Source organism: Prionailurus bengalensis, chromosome B2, assembly GCF_016509475.1.
Source record: "Prionailurus bengalensis isolate Pbe53 chromosome B2, Fcat_Pben_1.1_paternal_pri, whole genome shotgun sequence".
Taxonomy (NCBI): Eukaryota; Metazoa; Chordata; class Mammalia; order Carnivora; family Felidae; genus Prionailurus; species Prionailurus bengalensis.
In genome coordinates this window covers 34803487-34824666 of record NC_057349.1, presented here as the reverse complement: position 1 = coordinate 34824666, position 21180 = coordinate 34803487, and the positions used below count along the sequence as shown (strand labels likewise).

Below are 21180 nucleotides of genomic sequence, written 5' to 3'. Positions count from 1 at the left end.
TTTATTTTTTTTAATTTTTTAACGTTTTTATTTATTTTTGAGACAGAGAGAGACAGAACATGAACAGGGGAGGGGCAGAGAGAGAGAGGGAGACACAGAATCTGAAACAGGCTCCAGGCTCTGAGCGGTCAGCACAGAGCCCGACGCGGGGCTCGAACCCACGGACCGTGAGATCGTGACCTGAGCCGAAGTCGGACGCTCAACCGACCAAGCCACCCAGGCGCCCCTCAGCGGCCTTTTAGAGCAAGAGTTCTGATCTCCATTTCTCCGATGAGGAAACCAAGGCTCAGAGAGGTTAAAAACCTGCCCAAGGTCACTCAGCGGACAGTGGAGACAAAAGCCGAATACCACCCTGCCGCTAAGCCTCTCCAACGTTGAGCTCTCACGTTTGCCCAGTGCTTTCCTGTTTCAAAGTGCTTTCCCATTTATTACCTCATTTGACAAAACTAGCCTGGGAGATGCAGTAGATGTGGCTATTCCCATTTTACAGATGGGGAAACTAAGGCCGAGACAAGCAAAGTTGTTGCCTCAGATTTGCATGGCTCTTAATTGCAATGGCAGGGATTTGAACCTGGACCTTCCCAGCGGTCCCTCGGCACTGCCTGGCCTCATCTCAGCAAAGGGGGCCACTCTTATACGGGAGCCCAGCCAGCCCCATGAATTCTCAGGAGATGGGTGTCAGAGCCTGTGTTCGGAAATCGGGCTCCCGGGGAAGCGCTGTCACTCACCTCCCTCTGGCCCTCAGTCAGCCGCTGAAATTCACGCTCCTTGGCCTCCAGGACCTCCTGCATCTGGGAGCTGAAGGCCAGGCCCCGGGAGTCGCTCTGCAGAGCAGACAGGTTTCAGCCCCAGCGCTGCACACTCTAAGCCCCAGCAGGGCCGGGCCTCCCCACACTCCACCTCATCCAGGCCCGGGGCCTGGGTCCAGGACGCCCCAGCAGGGAGGGATCTCAGGACAACTTCCCTGACGCAGGCCTAGATGGTGGCCACAAGGAGACAGGCCCGGAGAGCGAGGCCTGGCAGAGACGGGCAGGGGGCTCAGGCACAGCTCTCCCCACCCCCTCTCTCGGGAATGCCAGCCGGTGGGGGGTGGGGGGGAGGGCAGTGACAGGACCTACTCCCAGCAGCCTCCCCGATGTCCCCACTGGCCGGTCTCTGGCCCCGCTACTCGCCCCCGCAGCGAGTCCAGGGCAGGGGGGGAAGGGGCGGGCTGCCAGGGGAGGCCACCTCGGCCTGCAGCTGCTGCTTCTCCCGGAGGATCTGCTGCTCCATTTCCTCATAGAGCTGTTGCACCTCTCGATGGTGATCAGAGTCCCGCCTGGCAGGGGTGAGAGGCGGGCGGCACGTCAGCACCCCAGGACCCTGCTGCTGGCAGGGGTGGACTGGGCCTGGGTTTAGGGTCCATCCCACTGCTCACCTCAGGAGCCACCGACCCCTGCCACCCTGAGAGCAGTCATCCCAGTAATAGCCTCTGACCTACTCACCCCTGCCACCCCGAGAATAATCATGCCAGTAACAGCCCCTGACCCATATGCCCTTGACATCGGTCATCATGCTGACTCCTGTAACCATCACCAAGATGTTGGTTCCCCTGGCCCTGCCCCATGGTCCCTGTTGCCCCCTCACTCCATCGCCGCTTCCCGTGTCACCATCCCCACCCCCAAACTCAGACTCCACGCCAAACCCAGGGTTGCCACATGCGTCATAATCTACAAGAGCGATGTCCCTGGAGGTAGGTGCCACGGTGGCCCTGCACTGAGACACGCTTGCCATCCCCATCACTGCTGAGGCAGTGTCCTCCTCACCAGGCCCCCCAAGCCATCCCTTCTTCCAGCTCAGCTCTGCCCCCCACCAGCTCCCGGGCCCTGAGGTGAACCCCAGGCCTCTATGCTTCTGGAGCAGAGGGAATCCAATTCGCATTCAGCCAAACGGCAGAGAGCACGTACTCCGCACCGGCCCCACTCACTTCCGCAGGGTCAGCTCCAAAGCCTCTTTGTCGGCCTGTGCCTCCTGCAGGCGGCTGGTCATCCTGGCCAGAAAGCCCTCCAGGTTGCCTGCCAGCTGGGGCTCCTCCTGCCGCAGCTTCCCCCACAGCTGCCAGATCTCTGCCTGCCTGGGGAAGGGGGGGTAGCCAGAGATTAGATATGAGGTGGGACCAGGAGGCAGGGCGCCCACTTCTCCATTTTAATGGCAACACTCCAGGAGACCCGGGCACCTGGGCCGCGTAAACCTCTTTACACCCTACCAGGTACAATTCAAGTTCCCACCTCCTCCAGGAACCTTGGCCAGAACCTCTCCCTTCCTGAACCCCCACAGCCCTTTGTCTCTCCACGGTTTGGCGATGAATTATGGCGTGGCGGGGGGAGGGGGACTCGGGGGCCTGACGGCCCAGGGCTTCCATTGCCTTCTCTCTTCTCCCGCTCTGTAGCTGTGTGACTTTGGTAACTCCCAGGCCCTCTCTGGGCTTGTTGGTAAAATGGGGAGGCTGATACCTGCCCAGTAAGGTCGCTGGAGAATGAGACTTGCCCAGTGAAAGCATCAGCTTGGAGCCTGGCCCACGGCTGGCACTCGACAAATGCTGCTTTCCCACAGATTTAATTAAGTCATGAAGACAGACGCCGGAGGGCTGAGCCCAGGCCAAGCTGCCAAGTGGGCAGATGGCTCCCCACCGCACCTGCCCTGCCAGCCTATACCCTAAGTCCCACGCTGCATGCCCCACCACTCCTGGCCCCACCTTCTGAGCGCCTGTCCTCACAGAGCCCCCTGAGGTAGGTAAACGGGCAACAGTGATTCCCTTGCCGGCTCTAAGAGACCCGGTGGGACCTGGGAGACGTGAGAGAGGCAGGATCCCCCTTCTCTGAGCATGAGTGAACCCCATGAGCTCAGGGGCTGAGACAGTTTGGAGGAAATCCCTCCCCATCTCCAAACCTGTCCAGCCCAGGGCCTCACCGTACCTGAAACCACTCCAATCGGGGGATCCTCTTTGTGGGTCAAGAAAGGCACCCTCAGCGAGTCGTGTTTTTAAGAATGTGAGTACCCTGGGGAGCCTGATACCCCCAACCCACCAATCCTGGGGAGCAGTCATATAGGGCAGGACAGGGGGAGCGAGTGGTGGTGGGAGGGACTCCTCAAGAGCAGACAGCCTCCACACGGGCTTCATTTAATCCCACAACTGCTCTTAAACTCACAGCAGCTGGGAAACAGAGGTCAAAGGTTAGGCCACTGGCCCACAGTCACACAGCTAACAAGTGGCCACACCAGGATTTGCACCCAGCTCTATCTGGTGGCCTCCCACCTTGACACACCGAGTCCGGGTGAGTCCTCGCCCCCACGGACTGGCAGGGCCCGCCCCCACACACAGCGCCAGCCTTACTCGGGAAGTAAGTGGCCTGCCCCCAGCTGCTGTATGAATGCGAAGAATGCCTCCTTCTCCTCAGGGTCAGCCTCCTCCAGCACCGGGAGGCTGACGGCTGCAGATTCCCTCTCGGAGGGCACTGGCCTCTTTCTGCGGACCCCGTGGGTGCTGGAGCCGAAGACGTTCTCTGTGGGACAGAGGGGACAAAAGGCAGCAGAGTGGGGCTGGGCTCACCCCCCACCCCCCATCTCCCATCTTGCTCTGCTTCAGCCCTTGGGGAGATAACTGCATCTGCGTTGGTCACATTTATACGGGGCCATGTTCATACGTTCGTCCTATCGACCTTGGGAATCTACTTAAGTTATACTCCGCCCATTTTACAACGTGTAAATGCAGATTCCTGGCCTCCCTCTCTGTTGTCCCCCAAACTTTTGGAGGCTCAGCAGACCTGAGAACTCTGGATGGCTTTGCTGACATTTAAGGCCGAGCTGTGCTTTGCAGGGCCTCTGCAAGGACATCACACGTTCCATTCCCTGGGCTGGAAGGTATACCCCTATTGAGAAGATCAGTGGAAATAATGTACCCTGCCAGCCTTGGTCTCTTTAGGTCCTTTTGGGACTGTCTTGAGAATCAGGTGTTGGAGTAGCCCTGCCCAACGGGGACAAAGGGTCAGGGAAGTCCTCAACCACTAAATATCACCCTCTGCTGCTCCCTGGGGCCTGAAATTCCCTTAACCAAAGCTTTCCTCAGGCAGAAACGAGGCTTGTGGTCCCAAGAATGGGGGTGTTTAACTTCTTGCTCAAGGGAAGCCTTTTTTGGGGGAGAACACAAGTGAGGCATCAGAAAGTGAGCCTGGAGGCCTCCCTGGAGGAGGAGGGGTTGCTAAGGGGAGCCCCCAGCCAATGAACTGCTTTCGATGGTGGTAAAAGAAGTGAACAGGCCTCCTGGGTTAGAGTTTTAAGACGGAGCTCTGTCTTAAACCAGCTGCCTGCCCACACAGGCTTAGTATCCTCATCTCCAGAATAATCCACATTGTCATCCACGCCCTGAATTGCTCTCAGGTGTGTGGTGAGGTCCTCTATTGCCTTTCCTGTCTGGCCAGCCTCCCCGTACTGGGCACACTGCATGGGACTCCTGGCTGTGCAGCAAGTCCCCAGAGGCCCTCCCAGGACAGACATACTGAGCCCAGAGCTGAATTCTTCAAGGGAGAGGCGTCCCTTCTGCTCCACATCCACCCAGTCAAAGATCATCTCCAGCTCATCCTCGCCACTCAGGAAGCTGAACTTGGCCACCTGCAAGGAAGAGGTAAATTGGGCGCTGTTCCCACTGGGGAAGACTCTGGGCCACCCTCAAGAAGAAGAGGTGTTTGGGGACGTCTGTTCGGCTCAGTCGGTTGAGCATCCAACCGACTTCGTCTCAGGTCATGATCTCACGGTCGGTGGGTTCGAGCCCCGAACTGGGCTCTGTGCTGACTGCTCAGAGTCTGGAGCCTGCTTCGGAGTCTGTGTCTCCCTCTCTCTCTGCCCCTCCCCACTCAGGCGTGCTCTCTCTCTCTCTCTCTCTCTCTCTCAAAAATGAATAAACATTAAAAAAGTTTTTTTAATTAAAAAAAAGAGGTGTTTGCCTTCAGCCACTCCTATCTCCCCTCTCCCCAACTTAGGAGTCCCAGCCCCAACCTGTCCCATGGCCTACCCTTGAGGCTCCAGGACCCCACCCAAGACAGCACCCCCCTCAGCACGGCCTTGACCTTCCTCCACACTTTTTCCCTTTCTCCATCCAACATCAAAACTTATCTGTTCTGAGTCTCACCCTGTAGGATCCTAATAAAGGAGAGTAGCTAATCCTCCCCAGAATGTGTTTATCAGTATCCAAAAGAATTATCTGGAATTTGAAAATAAGTCCGAAAGGTTGACGGCACGTTCTTTCAGCATTCCACAGGGGCAAAGGCCACCCAAGCATCTTCTAGACTATAGGAATGTACTTCATTTCCTCCCCCGGCACAGACTGGAGGTCCCAGACTAAATGAAGTCACACATTAACCTGTAGATTTTGTCCAGGAGAGATGTAAACAATTTTCATCTGCTGGAACAGATAACCTCAAAGATTCATGGCCTGTTGTACATTAACCAGCTTTTTAAAAATCGAACTCAGCCATCTCATTGTAACACTTCTTTGTTATTCAGCTTTTTAAATGCTCTTTCAACCATTCATAATATCTCTCATTAATTAATGAGCTAAATAGAGTCTTTGAGATGGCTTTATTTTATTTTTGCCCAAGGGTAATAATTTTATCTTTTTGAAAATTATATTTTAAGAGTTTGGGAGGTTTCATGGAGATGCCCCAGTAAACTCAGATGTCAGAACCAAGCAACCTACGGTACTGGAGAGGTGCCTTTCATGGTCTCTGTGAACCCAAGCACTTTCTCTCTTGGCTCTTGGAGGGAATCCCATGTGTGACAGAACTTTAGGTTTGCTGACTCTGTTTCTAAAAAAATTTTTAATGTTTATTTATTTATTTATTTATTTTGAGAGAGAGAGCACGAGAGGGGGATGAGCAGACAGGGAGGGAGACACAGAATCTGAAGCAGGCTCCAGGCTCCGAGCCATCAGCACGGAGCCTGATGCAGGGCTCAAACCCATGAACCGTGAGATTATGACCTGAGCCGAAGTCAGATGTTTAACCGACTGAGCCACCCAGGCGCCCCATTGCTGTTTCTTATGTTGTTGTTGTCTTTTTTTTTTTTTCCTCGCTGATTTTGTGTTTTCATTTTTGGTGGCCGCCATGATGGGGAATTCAATTTTATGGACCGGCCATTGCTGATCTCTGTGGGACGCATGATACAGACCTAGTGTCTAGTGTCTATTGATTGAGAGGCAACAGAAAACCTGATTTGCTGATCTTTGGTGGTGGTGGTGATGGTGGTTTTTCTACGTGTGCTCCAAAGTGGCGAAGCATTTTGTACCCACTGGGAAGGAGAACAACTCTTTGAGATCTGGACAGGTGAGTTTCGTGTGCCTGTGTTTACTTTTGACCTGTGGCCTGTGAGTTGTGGATATGAAGCCACTGTGTCTGTGTATCTATGTGTCTACATGTCTGTAATTCAGAAATACCTTTAACTCTTCTGTGAGTATGAAATATTTTTCTGCATCTGGAGAGTATTAATGACTTAGAGTACTATGTCTCTTACAGGGGTTCTGTGTTGATTGGTTTATAGAGACAAATAAGTGTTTATATAAATCTAATTTCCCCCCAAATCACAGAAAATAAAGAAACTGAGCTTCTAATGCTTTAAATGTGCTAGATTAAAAAAAAATTTTTTTAATGTTTATTTTTGAGAGAGAGACAGAGCATGAGTGGGGGAGGGGCAGAGAGAGAGGGAGACACAGAATGTGAAGCAGGTTCCAGGCTCTGAGTTGTCACCACAGAGCCCGACACGGGGCTTGAAATCACCAACCTGAGATTATGACCTGAGTCAAAGTCGGATGCTCAACCAACTGAGCCAGTCAGGTGCCCCGTGCTAGATTTTTTTTTTTTTTAATCCGTCTTAAAAGAAATTGCTAGCTCAGAAAGCTTTTAAGGAACCAAGTTAATGTAATTAATGTGGATCTTTGGCTAAATTAAATTGGTTTAAAAATTTTGCTTATAAAATATAAATAATATCTGTGTTTTCTCTGCTTTATATTAAGTATCATACAATTATACTTTCTACTTTTTATAAGATCTGGATTTCTTTTTTGTTTTTGTTTTTTTATTTATTTATTTTTTTAACGTTTATTTATTTTTGAGACAGAGAGAGACAGAGCATGAATGGGGGAGGGTCAGAGAGAGGGAGACACAGAATCTGAAACAGGCTCCAGGCTCTGAGCTGTCAGCACAGAGCCTGACGCGGGACTTGAACTCACGGACCGCGAGATCATGACCTGAGCCGAAGTCGGCCGCTTAACCGAATGAGCCACCCAGGCGCCCCTGGATTTCTTTTTTGTGAAGAAACTAGTTAATCTGAATTTTCCACACTTCTGATTTTGTCTCACTAATCAAATAATCCAACATAATCCTCACATAATGTTTAAGATTATAAAAATGTAAATTTGGGTTCAACTAAATTGATTCATTACACAATTCCAAGATCCTTAGGTAACTTTAAAAACATGAATTAATATTAATTAATAAAGAATTTTAGGGGGTGCCTGAGTGGCTCAGTCTGTTAAGCATCCAACTCTTGATTTCAGCTCATGTCATGATCTCACAGATGGTGAGTTCGGGCTCAGTTCATTATTTCAAGCACTGCTTTGGGCTCTGCACTGACAATGCAGAGACTGCTTGGGATTCTCTCTCTTTCTTCCTCTCTCTCTGCCCCTCCCCCATCTCTTTCTCTCTCAAAGTAAATAAATAAACTTAAAAGAAAAGAAAAGAAAAGAAAAGAAAAGAAAAGAAAAGAAAAGAAGGAATTTTTGGCTACCTGGACAGTTTCTGAGAAAAACTGAAACATTGGGGCACCTGGGTGACTCAGTCGGCTAAATGTCTTACTTTTGATTTTGGCTCAGGTCCTGATGCCACGGTCATGGGACTGAGCCCTATGTTGGGCTCTGTGCTGGGCGTGCAGCCTATTTAAGATTCTCTCCCCTCTCCCTCTTGCCCCTCCCCCCCCCACTCTCTCTCTTTCTTTTTCTCTCAAAAAAAAAAAAAAGAGAGAGAAAGAAAAAGAAAAGATAAAACATTGCTAAGCATGATTTTAAGTTTATATCCTTTTACTTCTTATTTTTATGTGCAAGAGAGCAGCTAGACCTTTGAGTCATGTTAATGAGTCAATTCATTCCTGCCACTTTAAATAGTTGTGCAAGGCAAAGCAGAGATTCAAGTAGATATTTGTACACCCAAGTTCACAGTGGCGCTATTCACAATAGCCCAAAGGTGGAAACAACACACGTGTCCATTGAGGGATGAACAGAAAGACAAAATGTGGTCTATACATACAGTGGAATATTACTCAGCCTTAAAAAGGAAGGAAATTGTGACACATGCTATAGATAACATGAATGAACGTTAAAGACATCATGCTAAGTGAAAGAAGCCAGTCCCAAAAGGCAAATATTGTATTTTTCCAGTTATACAAGGGACCCAGAGTGGTCCAATTCATGGAGACAGAAAGTAGAATGGGGGCTTCTAGAGGATGGGGAGAAAGGAGAATGGGAATTAGTGTTTAATTGGGGCAGAGTTTCAGGGCGCCTAGGTGGCTCAGTCAGTTAAACGTGCAACCTTGACTTGGGTCATGATCTCACAGTTCATGGGTTCGAGCCCCACATCGGGCTCTGTGCTGACAGCTCAGACCCTGAAGCCTGCTTCGGAGTCTGTGTCTCCCTCTCTATCTGCCTCTTCCCCTTGCGCTCTGTCTGTCTGTCTCTCTCTCTCAAAAATAAATACATATTTTAAAAATTAAAAAAAAAAAAGAAATCTTGCAATATTTGTTGCATGTAGATGAAAATCAAAACTGAGGGTATAAACTGTAACAAAATCTGACATCAAATATGGCTTGGGTTAGGAGGGTGAAGGTTAAATTTAAAAACAATATTTATTTATGTATTTATTTATTTACTTATTTATTTATTTATGGTTTGGGTTAAAAAAAGAGCATCATCAGAAGAACTACCAAATTAGAAGAGATGTTCAAGCTTTATGTAGGTAAAATGTCATTAATACACTATTTCAGAAATTTCATGCTTTATGGGGAGGCCCTGGAGATTTCTCAATGCCTTTGCAAGTGCTTATTTTCAGGGGGAGCACTGATCAAACCCTTATGAAATCATTATGTGCAGTATCCCAACAAAGAACTTTACTCTCTTCTACTCTGATAATATTAGTTACTGTAATAAATAATTACAGCTTTTCAGTCTCGTTACCAAATAAGTTTCTGCTTTCCTATTTTGTCCTGAAGTCTCCGGTAGAATCTGCAGGCCACAAAGGACTGACCCAAAGACTTGTGGGAAAGAACTGCACCAGGTTCTATGCTTCTGATACCTCTGTTTCTGTTGTTTCACTTGGGTACAAGGATTCTGAGCTGACATTAGCCGACCCTCAGACTGAACTGGTGGACTGACAATTTCTAGGACACTTGAGTCCAGAAGCAGCCAGCTCACCCAAGATCCAGCAGGACAAGAATTAATTACATAAAACGGAGTGAATTGTTCAACTGAGGTTAGACATTTTAATGTTTGTTTATTTTGGGGACAGAGAGAAACGGAGTGTAAGCAGGGGAGGGGCAGAGAGAGAGACATACACACAGAATCCAAAGCAGGCTCCGGGCTTTAAGCTGTCACCACAGAGCCCAACGTGGGGCTGGAACTCACGGGCCATGAGACCATGACCTGAGCCAAAGTTGGATGCTTAACTGACTGAGCCACCCAGGCTCCCGTGAAGTTAAACATTTTAAATGCTGTCTGAATCTCACTGACTGACCCCCTCCTGTATCAGAAACCAACAATTTTACTGAACCTCCTTAGTTTCCATGTTAACATAGTTATTTACACGGGTTCAATAAGAATCTATCCTCCTTTCTGTTGGGATATAGCTGGATGAATCAATTGTGTAACTGATGAGTCATGTAGGAGAATGATTCTCACTTAATCAGACATGACGAGTCCATTGTAAAGAACAGCCATGGAACCAATGTCTGCAAAACCCTTCCAGAAACCTGGCCTGGAGCCAGTTGATAAAGAAAACCACTTTCGGGCAGGAGAGGGACCTTAGTAAAATTGGGAACCCCAAGGAGAAAGGAAACCCTTTGCATTTATAGGGGCTGCAGGTAAAAGGTGGTGGAGAGAGAGTCTTGGGTTTAGTTTCCTGGACTGAGGATAGAAAATAGGGTGGCCAGCTTGACCCAGTCTGCCCTAGACTTTCCCAGTGTTAACCCTGGAAGTCTCTCATCCCGGGTACCCCTCCAGTCCCAGGAAAACTGGGACAAACATTCACTCTACATAGAAGAGCCAATAACAGAAGTTTTAAATCTAAGGTCCTGCATGAAAATGTTTAGACAGAAGCTAAAATGGCTTAATGCCTTCGAAGTCTGGATTTGCAGAGCAAACTCAAGGATGCACATGTTTCACTTATGGAAACCTAATGAGAATTGGCTTTTTTATATCGAGAATAAGCTTGGGAGAGTATTTATCATCACAGAAAATCACCTGAATACTTGGAAACTTGGAAACAGGGCCGAAAGGTAGAGAGCATGTCGCTTCAAGCATTGTCTAGACTAGAGGAATGCACTCAGTCCATCTCATTGTTTACCTTTAATTAAAAGTCCCAGACGTGCTGAAGTTACTGGTTAACTTGTGGAGTTTTGCCCAGGAGAGATGAAAATAATTTTTGTCTAGTAGAACAGATAACCCCAAAGATTTACAGCCTGTGGGACATCAGCCATGTTAAAAATTGAACTCAGCAATCTTATCCTAACACTGTCCTGTCAGATTGCCTTTAAATACTGTATCCTAGCTTCTTACATACTTTTTGAGCCAGTCGTAACATCTTCCTGGCTCCTTCATTAATCAACAACAATAATTCATTAGATAAGAACTTTGATAAGTGTTGATTTTATATTTACTTGAAAGTCTATTTTTTACCTTTTTGAAAATTATATATACATATATAATTTATGTATAGATTATATATATACGTATATATAATTTATGTATAGATTATATATACGTATATATATAATTTATGTATAGATTATATATACGTATATATATAATTTATGCATAGATTATATATACGTATATATACAATTTATGTATAGATTATATACATGTATATATAATTTATGTATAAATTATATATATATAATTTGTGTATAAATTATATATGTGTGTATATATAATTTATGTATAAATTATATATGTGTGTATATATAATTTATGTATAAATTATATATATATTTTTTTAACTGAATTATTCTAGGGAGTTGGCAGAGGCTCCCCTGAAAAAGTCTTATTAATTAATTAATTAATAAGTCATCTCTGCACCCAACATGGGGCTTGAACTCACAACCCTCGAGATCCAGAATCACATGCTCTACCGACTGAGCCAGCCAGGCTCCCCTGAAAATTATATTTTAACGTCAGCCATTTGTACCTTGTGGCCCTGAGGCTAGAACACAAGAAAGGTCAGTGTTGATGGGGGAAGGACAGAGTCTGGAGCATGGAACAGTGTCCGGAGGAGACGGGCAGGCCCAGTGTGACTCCAGCAACCCACATGGGCCCCTTTGCAGAGAATGAGGAAAAACCAAAGAAGAATTGGTCAATGTTGGTCTAGGCCAGAGCCTCAGACTTGTTATTCGAACACACAACCATGGCCGATCTTATGTTTCATTGATGTTTACGGTCATCGACATGGTTTGACTTCCAGGACTCTGACTGCTCCCCAGGATAAACTTCCCTGCTCAATGAGCCCGAAATTCTATCACTTGCAAGTTCCTTCTTTGGCTTGAAGTCCTTTCCTTTGTTAAAATGCAAATGTTTCTGGAAGAGTGGCACACATAACGTCTTGTCAGTCATTTAGTTACACATTAATATAAACAAATTCCTCACTTTTTCTGAGAGCAATTTTTATTTATTTATTTACTTGCCTCAGAAAACATGTGTATTTGTCAATTAACCCAGAGAACATTTTGGGAGGCAAACCATAAAAGACTCTTAAATACAGGGGCACCTGGGTGGCTCAGTCGGTTAGGCGTCCAACTTCAGCTCGGGTCATGATCTTGCAGTCCATGAGTTCGAGCCCCACATCGGGCTCTGTGCTGACAGTTCAGAGCCTGGAGCCTGCTTCAGATTCTGTGTCTCCCTCTCTCTCTACCCCTCCCCTGCTCACACTCTGTCTCTCTCTCTCAAAAATAAATTAACATTAAAAAAAGAGAGAGAGAGATTCTCTTAAATACAGAGAAGGAACTGAGGGTTGCTGGAGGGGTGTTGGGTGGGGGAATGGGCTACATGGGTGATGGGCCTTAAGGACGGCACTTGTTGGGATGAGCACTGGGTGCTGTGTAAGTGACGAATCGCTAAATTCTACTCCTGAAACCAATACTACACTGTATGTTAACTAACTCGAATCTAAAAAAAAAAAAGGTAATAATTTGTGCCAGACACAAAAACATTAATGTTATCGTGTAACAAATGTGTTTTGCAGGCAACCAGCTCAAATGAAACCAACAAAACGGAGAACATTTCTTTGCATACAAACATAAATACCTGATATGTACATTGTGCTTTTTGCCCACTGGTCTTTATATTTTAATTAATTAATTAATTTTTAATGGAAGCATCGTTGACACACAATGTTATATTACTTTCAGGTGCAGAAAGAGAAGGAGAGAGAGAATCCCAAGCAGGCTCTGCACTGTCAGTGCAGAGCCCGATGTAGGGCTCGAACCCACAGACTGGGAGATCATCAGAACCTGAGCTGAAAGCAAGAGTTGGACGCTCAACCAACTGAGCCACCCAGATGCGCCTATGATACTCTTAACTGTATTCCCAATGCCGTATCTTTCATCCCCATGGCCTCCATAACTGGAAGCCTCTGTTCCCCACTTCCCATCAGTCTGTCCTTTTTTTTTTCAATGTTTGTTTATTTTGGGGAGACAGAGAGACAGACAGTGCCAGCTGGGGAGGGGCAGAGAGAGAGGGAGGCACAGAATCCGAAGCAGGCTCCAGGCTCTGAGCGTCAGCACAGAGCCTGACACAGGTCTGGAACCCACAAACCGTGAGATCATGACCTGAGCCAAAGTCAGACACTTAACCAACTGAGCCACCCAGGTGCCCCTCGCCGGTCTTCTACTCACCTCCCCTCTGGCAACCAGTTTGTTCTATTTATGAGGCTATTTCTGCTTTTTGGTTGTTTGTTCGTTTCTTTTGATTTTAATTCTACATACAAGTGAAATCATAGATTATTTGTCCTTCTCTGACTTATTTCACTTACTACAAAACCTTCTAGGTCCATCCATGTGGTCACAAATGAGAAGATCATTTTGTATGACTGAGTAATATTCCTTTATATGTATATGCCACATCTTCCTTATCCATTCATCTGTCAATGGACACTTAGGTTGCTTCTATATCTTGGCTAATAATGCAGCAATGAACACAAGGGTGCATACATCTTTCTGAACTGGTGTTTCTGTTTTCTTTGGGCAAATACCCAGTGGTTGAATTATTGGATTGTAGGGGTTTTTCTATTTCAAAATACTTGAGGAACCCCCATCCTGTTTGCCACAGTGGCTGCACCAATTTACATTCCCACCAACAGTGCACGAGAGTTCCTCTTTGAAAGCAAATTTTGGATGAGAGAAAGGACAAAGAACAGGCATGCCCTGTCTTCCTGGGATGGAAAGTCTCAGACGGCTACAGAAAAGGGATTCAGGGGGCACCTGGGTGGCTTAGTCAGTTAAGCGTCTGACTTCGGCTTGGGTCATGATATTGTGGTTCATGGGTTCAAGCCCTGTATCGGGCTCTGTGCTGTCAGTGAGGAGCCCGCTTTGGATCCTCTCCACCCCCCTCAGAAATAAATAAACATTCTTTTTTTTTTTAATTAAAAAAAATTTTTTTTTCAACGTTTATTTATTTTTGGGACAGAGAGAGACAGAGCATGAACGGGGGAGGGGCAGAGAGAGAGGGAGACACAGAATCGGAAACAGGCTCCAGGCTCCGAGCCATCAGCCCAGAGCCTGACGCAGGGCTCGAACTCACGGACCGCGAGATCGTGACCTGGCTGAAGTCGGACGCTTAACCGACTGCGCCACCCAGGCGCCCCTAAATAAACATTCTTTAAAAGGAAAGAAAGAAAGGGGATTCAGGGGATGAGCTAGGGACTTGGACTCACCGCCAGGTCCTCGCGGGTGACAAAGCCCCTCTCCTTGGCACCACAGTCCTGGAAGAAGGCTTGCACTTCGGCAGCCGCCTGGGAGGACCAGGACTCTGGCTCTGGGGCCGCAGCAGCATCCAGGCTATCGGCTGCTTCTCTCATCTGCCGCCGGCGGCTGGAGCCCAGCTTGCGGCCTTTTCGGGAAACTCTCTGTTCACTCTCCATACTGCTTCGGCCTGGGGACAGAAGAATGGTGAGGGGGTACCGGGCTGCCGAACACAGTCACTCTGCTGAAAACCCTCTGGTGGCCTTTTCCTGGAGAAAAGACACCATGGCTGATGAAGCTGATTGGACCCCAGCTGGCCTCCCCAGCTTCATGCCCCATCCCCAACCTCGTGGCCTCCAGCATGAGGCCTTTGCCCTTTCTGTTCCTTCTGCCTGGAATGTTCTCCCCCCAGGCTATCTCCCCCAAACATCTTTCAGATGTTTGCTCCTGGAAAGTCTTCTCTAAGGCACCTGGGTGGCTCAGTCGGTTGGAAGTCTGACTCTTGATCTCAGCTCAGGTCTTGGTCTCAGAGTCATGGGTTCAAGCCTCACATTGGGTTCCTTGCTAGGCATGAAGCCTACTTTTAAAAAGAAAGAGGGGCGCCTGGGTGGCTCAGTCGGTTAAGCATCCGACTTCAGCTCAGGTCATGATCTCACAGTCCGTGAGTTCGAGCCCCGCGTCAGGCTCTGTGCTGACAGCTCAGAGCCTGGAGCCTGCTTCAGATTCTGTATCTCCCTCTCTGTCTGCCCCTCCCCTGCTCGCTCATGTGCTCTCTCTCTCTGTCAAAAATAAACATAAAAAAAAATAAAAGCGTTGTCCAATTCATTAATTGGGGACCTCCCCACTGTCGCTGAAGGTCTGAGGTCAGTCAGTGGATGAGGATTTTGTCTAGGTGAGACCCCAAGGACAGAAGAGAGGGAGGCTGGAGTCTGAAAGGGGTGTAGTCTGAGCCTGCCCTGGGCGGGGAATAAGTTTGGGGCACATGAAACTGTATGGGTGGGAGGAGCTTGATGTGCAGAGGCACACTGCTTTCTGCCGGGCATGGGACTTGGGCTAAGCTCTAAAGGAGGCAGGTGGGATTTAGAAGCCGTTAACAGCAATGTGCAAAGGAACTGAACAGCAGGCCCCTCTGGGCTTTCTCTGCTGGGGTAAAAGGTCACAGGCTGAGTAGAGGGGTCAGGGGACTCTGTTTCAGGGATGGGGGGCTTATTCCAGGGGTCCGGAGCCACTGGTCCAGCCTCCCTTTGGGCGTGTTCCCTCGCACGGGTTGCATAGGACTTGAATGAAGCAATTCCCCAGGCTGTGGAGCACCCCCAGACTTTAAAGGAAGTAGAGTCTGTCCCTCAATCTCTCTCCACCCACCCACCCCAGTCTTTCTCTTTCTTCCTGTGTGTTTTGTGTCTCCATCTGTTTCTCTCCAGCATACTATCTTTGCCTCTCTCGGGGCCTTCCAAATCTGTTTCAGATGCAGTTTTAAGATCATAGATGAAAATCGCAGAGTCAGATCTGAGGCCCTTGCAAAAGCCAATTGTGCACGTCTCTTTCTAGCACAGTGGTCTGGGCTCAGCCACGGGGGGAGTACTTAAGCCATGTGAACCAGCAAATGCTACAAGTCAGGGCTCCCCACCCCACAGGACAGTTAGCAGTCTTCTCTGCCAAGACGACTTCCTTCTGCCCAGACCCTTCCCAAGATCTAGCATGCGCTTGAGTGACAAGCATTTACTGAGCACCGACTGAATGCCAGCGCAAGGTAGCAGTCTTGCCACGATGCAGTGTTCCATTCGGTGAATTAGGAAGAGGTGCCCCTCCTCCTGGCAGTCCATCCCACCCTCTTGAATCATAGACATGGAAAAGGAGGCCCAAGAGAGGAAGTGACTTCCAGTCACAGTGCTTTGGAGTCAGACAGACCTCTGCGTCTCCCAGTCCTGCCGCTTGCTAGCAGTGTGACCTAGGGCAAATCGCTTAACATTCCCATGTCTGTTTCCTTCTTTTTTTTCCCTCCCCCGCCGTGTCTGTTTCCTTATTGGAACAGGGGACTGCTGTCTACCCCACAGGGTTGCAGTGAGGATTAGATATGATAATGCAAGTTGAAACACCACCTCCCATTCCCTGGCACAGCCCCCCTCCCTTTCTGGCTTTTTTTTTTCTCTTAGCACTTGTCACCTTCTCAGAATAGTCTTTTATTCACTTACTCTGTAAATTCTCCATCTCCTCTTACTGAAATGCAAGCCTCCCATGAGTTGAAAGCATGCTCTTTTGCTTACTGCTGTAACCTAATTACCCAGGGCCTCAAACAGTGCCTTGCATACAGTTGGCGCTCAGCAAATACTTGTTGACTACATAGCCCACAATGAAGCACTCACAGCTGTGCCCAGCACACAGTGACTGCTGGGTGAAGGCGGCATTGACAATAGTGGTGATGATGCAGATGGGGGCAGAATTCCATTTGAGCCTCATAAAAGCCGAGTACCGTACAGATACGATTTATTCCCACTTGACATGCGAGGAAACCGAGGGAGGGGCGCTCCAAGAAGCAAGAGACCTGCCCAAGCCGTGACGCCAGTAGTGGAACTGGCACAGGATCTACTGTGCTGGTTTGTGTGGGATGGGCTTCCCCCAAGGCCACTTCCTAGAAAGGTCCCTCCTTGGTGGGCCGAAGGGCCCCCTGGGGACCACGGATGCCTGACGCACATGCGTGAGACAAGGGCTTTGGAGCAGGGCCGAGTGGGCAGGCTTTGCCTGTAGGTGTGACACTTGGAAACTCAAGCTGCACGTGGACTTCCGTTGATGGAGATAACACACAGGAGGCAGCAAGATAAGACTCTCAGCGGGGAAGCTTCTAGAACCAAAGCCCTGGGGGAAGAGTTTATAACGATACGGGTGCCACATCACTGAGTCTGTCAGGCTCCCGCAAGTAAAGGAAACGAGAATCCTAAAACAAATTCCCTGTGGCCATATCCCAGGATATGGGATGCTCTTGACATCCCTTTCTGGAGTTCCTGGTCAAACTGCGTCACCGCAGCCCATTTCCAACAGTTCCCTGGCATTTGGTAAGAAGGCAGCACCTTCTGGACACCTCACCGGCTGCCACTTGGCCACAGCCCCAGCACTCAGTCCTTTCCCCGGAGGGCCTTTCCAAGGCACCACCCCCTGCCTGTCAGGAGGTCTCCGGATAGAAGCACAGCAGGTGCCCGACCACCAGCACCGCCTCAAAGTACGAACACCATCAGTCGCGGATGGCCAACTCTCCCTTCATGGCCTTGTAGCAACCCTAAATACAGTCCGCTCCCCCTTCGCAGCCAGGAACGACCCCTCAGAGATAGTGGGGTCACACGCACACACACTCCCTCCTCAGCCAGCTCCCACTCAGCCACCGCCGACCCCTCCCTCATGGGTCTCACAGGACATTCCTCACAGGTCTTTGGCGCGGACGAAGGTCCCTGGCCACTCGGAGTCACTCGGGTCAACACCCCTCAGAGTCAGCCAGCGGAGACACCCCTCCATCCTCTGTCACATCCCCACCGCCATTATCGCTACCTCACACCCGTGACAGTCAGAAGCCCCTCGCGACCAGGAACATGCACACACACCCTCAGCCCTACCCCCTTTCCCCACATTCCTCGCCCAAGCAATCATACAAACGTGAAAGCCAAACTTGAGAGCAAACGGGTCTCGCTCCCAGGCATCTGTAGGAACCAGCTCTCCCCACTGGGGGACTGGGTTAGGGGAGCAGGCACCACGAGCTTTGGATCAGGGAGCAGAGAGCCACATAAGAAAAATGGGGCGGGGGCAGGCACCTGAGTGGCTCAGTCAGTTGGTTAAGTGTCCGGCTTCGGCTCAGGTCATGATCTCAGGGTCCATGGGTTCAAGCCCTGCATCGGGCTCTGTGCTGATAGCTCAGAGCCTGGAGCCTGCTTCCGATTCTGTGTCTCCCTCTCTCTCTGCCCCTCCCCTGCTCATGCTCCGTCTCTTTCTCAAAAATAAAGAAACATTAAAAAAAAAAAAAAAGTAAAAAGAGAAATGGGATAAGCGACAGCTATCCTAGGGCTTCCCCAATTCCATCATTCTCTCACCAAAAGGGCAAGGAACTGGTTCTGCTCTTCACCCCACTTCAATAACTGAAAATAATAGTGATAGTCACAGAACCCAAATGTCCAGGTTGGTGCGTCTGAGAGACCACTGAACGCCTTACTCTGGTCTACTCCCCCTCTCTCTTCCCCTCACTGACTTGTAGAGAAACCGAGGCTCTGAGAAGCCAGGTAACTTGCCCAAGGTCACACAGCCATCTAAGGAAGGCAATCTATCCCAGTCCCCTGCTCAAGGGCCCTCATTAGACCATGCAGAGAGTTCCCAACTCTCGAGAAAAGAGGGTTCAGATCTCTGCACCCTCGTCATAGGAGCCAGATGGGGACCACTGCTCCCTCTCCCCCCCCCCACCCCTCCAAAAGAAAAGAAGCATTGCAATTCCAGTGGCTCCCACCTCTTAAAGGCTCCCAGTCGGGCACCCAGTGCTGGCCTCCTGGACCTGGTGACGAGGCAACCGCTGCCCCCCAGGAGCCCACGAGCTCTGGAACTGTTAACAGTCTTGTCTCTTGCTTAATCATCCTTTCCGTTCCCCAGCAAGCCAATCTCCTGTGTTATCTACAGGACTTCCTGTAGAAGCGAGTACTGGCTGTCCTTTCATAATCTGGCTTGATACTCCCCAAGCCCCTCTCTCTAGAAGCTTAGAACTGTAGACCGCTGGAACTAGAGGGGAGGTCCTTGTAAGCAGAGGCTCTGAAGGGTAAGGTGGGCTGTTCAGGGTCACCCAGCTCTCAGTGGCAAAGCCAGGACTCGGACCCAAGTCTCTGGTTGCCAGGGTGATGCTATGCCTTAGAGTGTTGACGGGGCACATTATGGCTAAAGCTGGTATACAGACTGCCCCGGGGTACCTGTACACCGTGACTCAGTGTCTGCAAATACCGGGGGAGGCTTACATTCAAATCATCTTTTAGAGAATAGTCTAACTTAGCACCGAAATGTATTGTAGAACTACAACCATCAGAAGAGAGGGTACTGGAGCATGAATATACAGGGATGGATCGATGGAACAGAATAGACAGGAATAGACTCAAATGCATATGGGAATTTCATGTACGTTACAAGTGGCATTTCAAATCAGTGGATAAAATCAGAGGTGCCGGGGCGGCTCAGCCAGTTGAGCGTCTGATTTTGGCTCAGGTGGTGATCTCACAGTTCCTGAGTTTGAGCCCTACCATTGAGCTCACTGCTGTCAGCACAGAGCCTGCTTCAGATCGTCTGTCCCTGTCTCTCTCTCTCTGTCCCTCCCCCACTCACACACTCTCTCTCAAAAATAAATAAATATTTTTTTAAAAAGATGGTTTACTCAAAAAACCATTCAGAGAATGGACTGGCTATCTTCAAAAAGCAAAGTTGGGGCTCTAGGATAATTCCAGATGGGGACACCTGGCTGGTTCAGTCGGTAGAGCATGCAACTCCTGATCTTGGGGTTCAGTTCAAGCCCCAAGTTGGGTGTAGAGATTGCTTAAAATTAAATAAAATCTAGGAGCGCCTGGGTGGCTAAGTTAAGCGTCTGACTCTTGATATCGACTCAAGTCATGATCTCACAGTTTGTGAGTTTGAGCCCTGCATTGGGCTTTGCATTGTCAGTCTCTCCCTCTCTCCGCCCCTCCCCTGCTTGTGCTCTCTGTCTCAAAATAAATAAATAAACGTTTAAAAATAAAGAAATAAATCCTTTAAAAAGAATAAAATAAAATAGTTCCAGATGGTATAAGTTCAAGCATTAAAAACCCATAAAATGATATGTTTGGGATAGGTTTCAAAGTAATGGAGGGGTGGAAGGATGGGTGGGGCACAGATGAACTAAGGCTCTGGCCCTGTTCTGATTACTGTTGAAGTTGTCGAGGGCACCACTGATTCATTCTATTCTCTCTACTCTTGTGTATGTTTCAACAGATGCTGTGAGAAATCATGGGATGGGTTTTTAAATAATCCTGGAGCAGGTAAGGCCATTCCAGGTTTATCACAAAGTGTTTGAAGCCATAAAAGATTGACACATATGATGAAATAGAAATTTTAGAATAAAAAATAAACGTCTGAATGGCAAAAAAAAAAAAAAAAAATTTAACCACTGACAAGTCAAAAAGCAAACAGACTGTGAAGAAATAGTCACATGTCACAGAAAATAAGCTCATTTCTTTCTTAGATCATGAGTTCCTATAGAGAAATTGGGACCATCAATAAATAGACAGTTCATGGGGGATAAAAAAATACCAATGGCTTTTCAACATGTGAAAAATATTTATTTTCACTTGTAACAAAAGAAATACAGGGGCGCCTGTGTGGCTGTCGGTTAAGCATCCGACTTCAGGTCGGGTCATGATCTCACAGTTCACGAGTTTAAGCTCCTAGTCAGGCTCTGTGCTGACAGCTCAAAGCCTGTAGCCTGCTTCGGATTTTGTGTCTCCCTCTCTGCACTTCCTCTCTCTCTCTCTCTCAAAAATAAGTAAACATTTTTAAAAATTAAAAAGTAAAATAAAATAAGCACAAAATAAAACTGCAACATAATATTTTAAGTTCTCCAATTGGCAAAGCAAAAAAAAAAAAAAAAATTTGAGGGGCGCCTGGGTGGCTCAGTCTGTTGGGCATCCAACTTCACCACAGGTCATGATCTCAGTTCATGGGTTCGAGCCCCATGTCAGTTTGTACTGACGGCTCAGAGCGTGGAGCCTGCTGCGGATTCTTCTCCCTCTCTCTCTGCCCCTCCCCTGCTCATACTCTGTCTGTCTCCCTCAAAAATGAGTAAATATTTTTAAAAAAAATTTTTTTTAATTGATAGTGTGCTGTGTTATAAAGGACGCAGGAAAACATTTTCACACGTTGTAAGGAAGAACTGAATGAATAAACTGACAC

At 48.2% G+C, this 21180-nt stretch overlaps 1 protein-coding gene across 1 annotated transcript in view; it reads right to left on the bottom strand.

Annotated features, from left to right (window-relative positions):
- The window catches only part of RAB44 (RAB44, member RAS oncogene family), a 33361-nt gene extending 14554 nt beyond the window's left edge, over positions 1 to 18807 (bottom strand). Inside the window, exons 1-7 of the mRNA XM_043591253.1 lie at positions 18728 to 18807; positions 14220 to 14437; positions 4536 to 4647; positions 3374 to 3542; positions 1967 to 2113; positions 1228 to 1318; positions 729 to 824 (exon numbers count right to left, since the gene is read on the bottom strand). Of these exons, the coding sequence (XP_043447188.1) occupies positions 729 to 824; positions 1228 to 1318; positions 1967 to 2113; positions 3374 to 3542; positions 4536 to 4647; positions 14220 to 14426 (822 nt within the window). The 5' untranslated portion in view covers positions 14427 to 14437; positions 18728 to 18807. The remainder of the gene's footprint in view (positions 1 to 728; positions 825 to 1227; positions 1319 to 1966; positions 2114 to 3373; positions 3543 to 4535; positions 4648 to 14219; positions 14438 to 18727) is intronic.
- Between the last annotated feature and the right edge of the window lie 2373 nt (positions 18808 to 21180).